This window comes from Eurypyga helias, unplaced genomic scaffold (genome assembly GCF_000690775.1).
Source record: "Eurypyga helias isolate BGI_N326 unplaced genomic scaffold, ASM69077v1 scaffold47125, whole genome shotgun sequence".
Classification (NCBI taxonomy): Eukaryota; Metazoa; Chordata; class Aves; order Eurypygiformes; family Eurypygidae; genus Eurypyga; species Eurypyga helias.
In genome coordinates this window covers 1-8,938 of record NW_010251643.1, presented here as the reverse complement: position 1 = coordinate 8,938, position 8,938 = coordinate 1, and the positions used below count along the sequence as shown (strand labels likewise).

The 8,938-nt window shown below is 47.9% G+C and overlaps 1 protein-coding gene across 1 annotated transcript; it reads right to left on the bottom strand.

Annotated features, from left to right (window-relative positions):
* Positions 1-1,931: 1,931 nt before the first annotated feature.
* On the bottom strand, positions 1,932-3,388 carry SLC35G2 (solute carrier family 35, member G2). The gene has a single exon (XM_010152090.1). It carries the CDS (start codon positions 3,370-3,372, stop codon positions 2,140-2,142), a length of 1,233 nt encoding a protein of 410 aa, XP_010150392.1. The 5' UTR covers positions 3,373-3,388; the 3' UTR covers positions 1,932-2,139.
* Positions 3,389-8,938: the final 5,550 nt, after the last annotated feature.

Genomic DNA, 8,938 nt, shown 5'->3' with positions numbered 1-8,938 from the left:
TTGTGCCCTGCTCGGCCCCTGGGTGCCGGCTGCCTGTGTCAGTTTGGGCTCAGGTTTTGGCAGGACTGGTTTTGTGCTTGATCCCTAAAGTGAACTGACGCAGTCTGTGGTCGTGGATCAGACGCTGGGGAAGTGGTGGCTGGCGGCGACAGGAGGAGGAAGTGGGGTCACCCGTTTCGGCAGCAGTGTACCCTTTGGTCTGCTTAGCTGTCTGTCAGCTGGGGCTGACAGGGATTGCGGTGGGACTGGCGCAGCCCCGCAGCACACGTGGCTCGAGCAGAGAAGCTAGCGCAGGCGCTGGAGGCAGCAGGGAGTTGTGCTGAGGGGGAGGCTTTGCTGCTTTGGGCTGGGGCAGCTCATCAAGGGTTCCGCTCGCTCTGTCTCCCCTACTGCACAGGGCAGGCATTCGGGGAGCCTCGTTGTCACCTGCTCCTTGCTTGCCAGCACCCAGCCGGCTGCGTGCGTGTCTTGACATGAGAGTCTCAAAGCTCAACTCCCTCCAGAGTGTAACAGGCGCAGAAGCCATAGGAGATGAGCCTTTTGCCCTGGCTGCTTTCCACAAAGGAAGCTTTCCTGCTGTCTTACCACTCAGAGGAGCAAAGACCATCTGCCCCCAGAGGGAAGGTGTTGTTGACGGAAGCACAGCAAGACTCTGGGCTGGGAACCACCCTGCCCCTGCCAGGGCCCTAACCTACCAAAGGGGTTTTTGGCTGGGAAAGTGTTGGGCAGGGATTTCCCAGAACTGCATTGCGTTACCTGCTTCCCCTCCTCCTGTCCTTCCTACAGTGGGCAGAGCTCCAGCTGCCGGCTCCTTGTGCTCCTAAGGGAAACAGTTGTCAGAGCATCTCTAACTGTGCCAGCATCCAAGGAAATGTGTCTTCCCTGCATAGCCCAGGCAGTCACCCTTGTCACTGACACAGGAGGTCACACATGACACACGGATTAGGAGCGCTGCTGGCTGAGCTGACTGATGTCTGGGAACCTGGTCTCCTTGGGTATTCATAGGAATAAAAGGGATTGCTGCTGCTGTGGCTTTTTCCCAAGTAAAATGTATTTTCCATAATGTTTTCCATGGGGGAAGCTGGATTGGTTGCACTCATCTGAGCAATGTCTTTTCATGTCCCAGAACAGAGGCACAGTCCGCTGGAGCGGGGAGGTGCCTGCTGCTGCTAGCTGCCATGGAGCCCACGGACAGGCTCTTAAGATGCTGGTCTTCATGACAGCACAGCCAGGAATACTATTTGGAACCCTAAAACCCTGGGGCTTTTTGTAAATCTAATTTCTGAGTGTTAGGACTCAAGCACACCAACTTAAACTCACGGGGTGCTTGTCAGGCTGTTCTGTCCGCTGCCCACACCTCCGTCTCAAGTGCAAACTTCCCTTTTTCCTTTTTTGTTTTCCTCCCTTGCATAAAAGTCAGAACCTCTTTTGGGAAAAGCGGTTCCACGAGAAGAATATTGCTCTGCTTCAGAGGTAGATCTTTTATCTGTCATGGACCTTGTAGTTCTTGGGGACCTTTCTTTCACAGGTGGCGCAACTGGAGGTCCAGTTTTTGGAGCTCTCTTTCCCCCACAGGAGGTCTGGGCTTCCTGCATCAATTCAGACAGAAATTTAACCACAGAGCACAAAAAGCTTTACTGACTTGTTCTTCATACACACGGGAAATGCAGGTTTTAACCACAGAAATACCAGCATTACTTCGTTTAGAATATTACAGCTAAAGCGTAAGAAGTGTTAGAGGACATGAACACTCTGGTTGACCGTTTTAATGGGTTTACTGTTCATTCCCTACTACCACATGGCACAGGAATGAGTCACTAGGGAATTCCTCTGTCTCTGTACTGCCTTATGCAGGGAAGGCGAGGGAGAACACGCCTATGCCTTGGCCTGCACTCCTGTGAGCCAGCTGGTGCTTCCGCTCACGCACCCTACGGCCTGGAGACAAAAGGCCTTTGCCGGGACGATGAAATATCAGCGGTTGTATGCACTAGAACAAATTCACCTGTCAAGGAAGTCTGGAAATGCTGACATTGCTACATTTTAAACAGTAGAGAGCAGACCTGGCCACTACGCTAAAACACCGGAGAGCTGAAATGCTACTTTCACATGGTCACATGACCAGAATCAGATGTCAAAAATTCATTTAATGGAAGAATCCACAATCTCCTGATAATCTTGTCTTCCTAAATTCTTCCAGGACAGTTTATAACACGCAAGGAACAAAACACTAACCAAAATAACCGCTCCCCCGACGAGATCATAAGCACCCGGGAAGATCCGCAACACGACGAGCTGCAGGACCATGGCGATGACTATCTCCAGGTGCTGTACAGTGCTGACCAAAGCGGGGTGGAACTTGCTCAGGGCGTAGTAGACCCCCAGGAAAGCTGCTGTGGAGCACAGGCAGATGGCAAGGAGATAGCTCCAGGTTTCTCCATCCAGTGGGACGATCGGCTCCTGAAGTAAGAACATGGTGGAGGCTCCCCACACCGTTCCCGTCCAACTAAAGGTGAATAGTGCCGTCCACATGCTGACGCTATCTTTGATTGACCTGTAGACTATCATGGAGAGAGCAGTGGTCAAACCTGCCATAACGGTCATGGTATAGCCAAAAGCTTCCTTCCAGGTGGTCAGCAAAGAGTTTTCTTCCTTAACAATGTTCGGGATCATGACCAGGCAAACACCAAACACGCTGCCAACTACAGTAATTATGTCTATGTAAGCCATTCCTTCGTCTATGAGTAAAAAAGCCAAAATGGCACTGAACACTGTAGTGGTAGCCCTCCACATAACGGTCCCATTGCTGGGGGGAACTATAGAGAAGGAGGTATAAGCACAGGTAATAGAGATAACATTGCAGACCCCATAGAAGAAGAGCCGGAGCCTGTAGCCTTTGGGACCAAAGGGGGGCTCATGGTAATAACACACAACAGTAATGGACAGCACCTGTAAGACTGAACGGATGAAAATTAACTCTAGGGATGGCACTTTGGAACGATCAGAAATTAATCTTGTAATTAGAGCCACACATCCGTGAGCCACGGCAGAGCCAAAAAGCACTACCCACGTTTTCCTCGACTGCAGTATATTTCCTTCAGGAAAAGGCTGGGATTGCCCGATCTCATCAGGTTTTGGCAGTTGTGCTGGCTGAGGCTTGGTGTCTATCGTACCAAAAAAGGTTCTTTCTCTCTTTTTCCCATCATTCATTAGTCTTTTCTTAGGATTATCCTCCATAAATACTCCAATATCTTCATTATCCTCATATCCCTCTTCTCCTGGCTGGAGATAATGAGAAGTATATTTCACTGTTACTGTGCTGGGATGAATTTTCACTCGCTTTTTGACCGGGTGTTGTTGGGAAGCCGTATCCATTTCCTCAGAGAAACATCATGGTTTCAAGAAAAAAAAGCAGAGAAGCAGTTGTTTAATGAATAGTGAGAGATTCATTAGTATGTAAATGCTGTCAGTGTTTATGAGCTATATTTATCTTCCAATTTACTGCTAAATACTTCTGATAGTCAGGCCATGTGGATCTCCTTAAGAGCCCAGCATGGAACTTCGAGTCCCTAGTTTTTTAAAATGACATCTATTCTCACTATGTATAGTATGTATAAGGCGTTCTAGTATATTCTTATTCTAATGAGGGAGATTTCTTGGTAAGCTTTTTGGACAGTAAATACCCTGTAATTATGAATTACACTTATTAATTGCTCACTAATATTACAAGATGACCGAAGAAATGTGGCTGGAGGGATGATCACCTTGTTTCTAAACTGTCAGGGAATAAGGGAGGATCCCTCAGCAAGTCAGCATAGTTAGCATATGAATAAACAGCACATTCTTGAACAACACTTGGACAATGTTAAAAATTCCATCTTCTCACATCCTTTTTTCTTCAAATCTGATTTTTTTTTTAAATGGGGAAAATTTAGAAGAGCTGATCCAGACTAACCAGATCTTCCTGTGGCAGACATTTAAAACCCACAGCAACAAAACCACCACCCTTCTGTCTCCTCCTGACGGCCTGCTTCCCGCCACGCAAGCGGTACGAGCTGTCCCCTTGGTGCCCGCTTTGTGCACACCACCACGACACACGCAGCAACACGTGTGGCTCCGCATGTGTCACAAGGGTGGCATCAGGCTCCCAAAACACACGAGCAATCTCTTCTCGCGCCCGGCCTTCACCAGCACAAATGCCGCTTGGTCTCGGCTGTCGCTGACGTGTGCAGCCTGTCCACAGGGAGCCCTTAATTCCCTCCAGCTCTCCGCTGAGCGTGCTAGCGCTGTCCCCAGGCCCAGTGTGACAGCGCTGGGTCAGTTTAGTTCAGGCACAGGGCTGTCACTGAGATGCCTTTGTTCCTGCAGCACCCTCCACCATCTACACAAACAGCCCTCCCAAATGAAGTGGCAGCAGGAGCAATGCAACCATCCCTGCCTTCGATGTGCCCCAGCAAATAAACACATGCAGACCTTACCTGCGACTGGGAGATTTAATCCCAAGCCAGAAGGGGAAAACACCTCTTGGTTATCTACATCTTTGTCCGGGTGTCTAAACAGAAACGGTAGATGCTCTCCGATACCAAACAGGAAAGGTTACAATCATCTCGGCTGAAAAAGTAACACACAAAGGAGAGATGGAATGTTCTGCTTGTGTTCTGAAGTGGGAAATTTGAGCAGCGTGAGGATGCTTTTGAGGCCATGCTCCTAGGGAACTGGCAACACTGGTACATCATTATGAAAAAAACCACCACAAAACCCAAAAAACTTTAGATGGAGAGGAAGCAATCACCATCATCTTGCCAAAACCACTCCTCAGGCGTCTCGTAATTAGCGATGGAACTACTCCAAAGAACAAGCTGTGGTTTTGTGAGCCTAAGGCTCTAACCTTGTAACAACAAGGAAACTCACCAGCCCATGCCGGCTGTCCTGCCTCAGCAGCGCCGCAGAGGAGAGGATGCGCAGGAGGACCCATCCTCCCGATCCAGTCATCCATCCCCAGGAGCAGAGCCCAGCCCAGCAGGCAGCAGCAGTTTGGCCTCTGGGGTATCAGCAGATGGATGGGTACGGACAACCCTGCAGACCCCAAGCACCAGAGCAGGTGGCTCCTGACGGTGCCAGACCACAGCCGGGCAGACAGTGGGGCTGAACAGCACGATGGCGGTTTGCAAGGAGACCACCGATCAAAAAGCACTGTAAAAGTGGGTGCAACAGCCCTTCACAGGAATACTAAAAAAATACCAAGGTCAGGTTCAGCTTCTGCATTTTCCCCATCCATCATCTGTGGCAGCCAAGCACCGCCTGTGTCTCCTGGCAAAACCAATTTACGTAAGAATGGGACATTCTTCCTTTTTCCTCACAGGCTGTTCCTTGAACCCCCTGCTACACCCCAGCTAAGCTGTAGCCTACTTTTCACAGGCCGTGAACCCCTAGTCGGATGGTGATGAATGGGAGTGGGAAAGGGGCAGGCACAGAGCCCCAGCTCCGGAGGAAGGCAACAGCACCAGCTTGGACCCGCAGAGAGAGGTACCCTGGGGCACCAACAAAGTGCAGACGGTGGAGGAGTACTGCAGAGTGCCCAGTCGTGTTCAGTTTAAGCACTGCAAGAACAGGGGAAATGCAAAGGGGATTTTTTAGCGGGGTAGCGGCTGCACTCGTGGGCCACTCAACCAACCATCAAACATCTACCAGAAATCTTCCCCATTCTCACCTCCTACTTGGCACTTTTTCTTCAGGTAAGTTGTTAATTTCAGATTCATTTAATATGCAAATGCAGAATACACAAAATGAGTCCAGGAAGGCAGTGATTTTCACAAGCACAGTTTTTCTTACCTAGCATTTTTATTGTTATAAATTCACCATTCCACCTTGCTGTCCCCACATCTTAAAAAACATTCAGGTCTTGATTTGTACGGATCGGCAGTAAAGTAAGTGGGAGGAAAAGAAAACAAAAGGTGCACAAATTAGAGTGACAGTGGAACTAGCCTGTATAAACTCAGTCATTTCCTTAAGAAACTGCTGAGTACACACTGCAACTATTGGTTCATGAAAACAAATTAACGTTTTTTACCATCAGCATACAGTGGGTCTGAGCTCCGATTACGTTTTCTTTCAAGGGTATAGAAAAGAGACAAAATGCAGTTGCGAATTTAGTACTGGACATGTGTAGTGTATTCAGAGAGATCTCTGGAGGAAAACAATAGCTCAAAATGGCTGTGCTATACTGGCGCTGAATTCCCTCCAGCATTCTTCAGCATTAGAATGCTAACAGTTGGAAGGTCTGGGAAGTGGAAGGGCAAACACCGGAGAAGGCAGGAGACAGAAGCAAGGACAAAAAATAACAGGAGTGCTTAACCCAAAATTTAATTTGCTTTACTCAGTTTTGAGCGTATGTCAACTGTTACGCCAGCTCTCACACAGTACATTTATTTGTACTGCGTGGTGACCTTGCTTTTCTTAACCAGAGGGAATTTCAATGGAGACTGAGATGAGTGCATATCCCAAATACATTATGTTTGTCCCAGACCCAAATTTAAAATAAATGGAAATCAGCACACCCTATGCAGAAAGCTTGCTACTTCTCTTTCTGCTGTGCCTTTTGTGGAGATCACATAAAGTTTACATTTTTCTTTATATCTGGAAACATAAAATGATTTGCATTTCTATGAAGAACATACTGGATTCTAAATCAACTGTAATATGAGGCTGAAGATGAAGCACTATGCAAAATTCTCATGCTATATAACAACAAAACAACCCCCCACATTCCCAATTCAATCGACAACCTAGGACACCCATTTAAATTACCAGCTCATGGAAATCACTGACTGCCAAAGTGTGAACCCCATTTTCCCATGGGTGAGCAAATAATCACGATGATTCAATAAATGTCACAATTCATTAACAGAATGCACATCATGTTTTCTTTTAAAAGAAAAAACCCCAAATACTCCCCTCCTCCTCCCCAGTCACTACACATAAGCCAGGTAGAAAGAGGGGATTATATGCCATTTGACTACTGGGGGGTTGGAGTCCGAGACCTCCTTGCCCTGCCTGAAGGAATTAAGGCTTTGAGGTCTGACTGGTGATTCTAACCACCAATTTTCAATAATCTCCCAGTAAAATACTCTTATCTTCTGCCAGATCGGTCAGAATCAGTCAGCCGACTGAAATGCTATTACGAAAGATTCGCAGACACGGCAATTACAGTCCTTACGGAGGTGGAAACGCAAAGTCGGTTACCCGCGTGCTCTGAAAGGCAGGCCTCGCAGGGATGTTCCTCTGCCTCTTCTGTGGCAAATCCCCTGAATCCTGACCTGGTGAGACTGAGATTACCAGAGGGCTGTGAGCAAGCTCTGCAGGGTAACTACAGACTATCAGTTTTTCCTGAGTATTACCTGTACGAAAGACCCGCTCCACCCCTACAAACTCACATAACTGACGGAGCGTCTGCCACCTTCACTAACCAGTGCACAGCGCACCGACTCCTCACAATGCTGGTTTTTCTTTTGATTCCTTACCAGGTGTAGGAAAACCTCCTGAGTTCCTGTTTCAGCACTCACCTTAACCTTGCTGGAGATTCTTCCGTGCTTGATAGTTCAAGCAAACGCACATGCCAAGGGACCTACGCTCGTGATGTTTGACTAGTGTAACACAAGGTGAACCCGGGGGGGAGAAAAGGCAAGCAAGACAAGGTGCACAGCAGGCAATTAAGTGCTGGTATCACTGAAACAGCCTACGTTTAGGCTATGTTTTTAAACTATTTGATAAGGTGCACGCTGAAAAATCAGAGCACCTTTATCTTTTTAGCCAGATGGTCTGACTCTATCAATCAATTTTATTAAAAATACATGCAAAGAAACTCGTCTTTATTCAAATTTAATGAATAGTAAAAAGGTATTTAAGAAAATTAAAGAGCAATTATATGAAACGAGCTTTTAGTACTTAATCACAAGAGCTAACAACATACACAAACCAACAAACCGGTATCCCACATCTTCAGATTAATCGAGTAACGTCAACAGCACTGCCTAAGGGAAAAGCTAGTACACCCGTCACAGAATTCAAACACAAATCCTACACTTCGGCCCCACAAATTGTCAGTACGTTCCTGATAATAGAACTACCGAAAAACAACCTGTATTTGTGCTACGCTGCTAAAGCTGCCACATGCGATTTCAATGGGATTATATGTGACACCTCCAATTTCCCTTGCCTTCACTAACCTATTCTCTTGCTGTGTTAGGGCTCCAACTGTGTCCGGTTCAATGAAAAAAACACTCTAATTGACATTCATGTCTTGCCTGCTGCAACTACTACCCCTGCAGCAGCAATACTCGCAGTAAGTAATTTCGGAAAAAGAGCGGCTTTGCCTGCAAACTTCCCATTCTAAAATACCCCTCATTTGAACAAACGCCTTTACACTGCAATCCTAGGCACGGGGGAAAGGAGAATGCATCAACACTTAAATATAGCATCCTATAGCGTAGGAAAATAGTTTGGCTAGGTACAAGAAAAACCTTAAGTGGTTCATCACAATGGCTTAAAACAGAGCACAAGAAAGCAGGGGCAGGTTTACTAGAACAGGTTAGAGATGAACATTTATGCAAAGCTTGTTGCTGTGGATGTCCCAACGAGCTGCGTACAACCTGGCGATGCAGCAAGCTGGTGTGTGCCCAGGGGCTTACCGGGACAGCCGGGTGACAAACGGGGGCTCAGGAGCCGTACGGAGAGGACGGCACAAGTCGCGATGGCAACTATCGCGTTTGCACCGCCGCAGGGAGGATAGGTAGCCGAGGAGGCAGCGCACCCCGAAGGAGAAGAGAGGCAGCAGCTTCCGGAGGGCTCCGACGAAGCCGAGGGAAGAGCAGCAGCCCCGCGCCGTGGCCAGGGCAGGTGTGGCGTCTCGGCTGCGCGGCAGGCGGACGAGGGGCTGGCTACC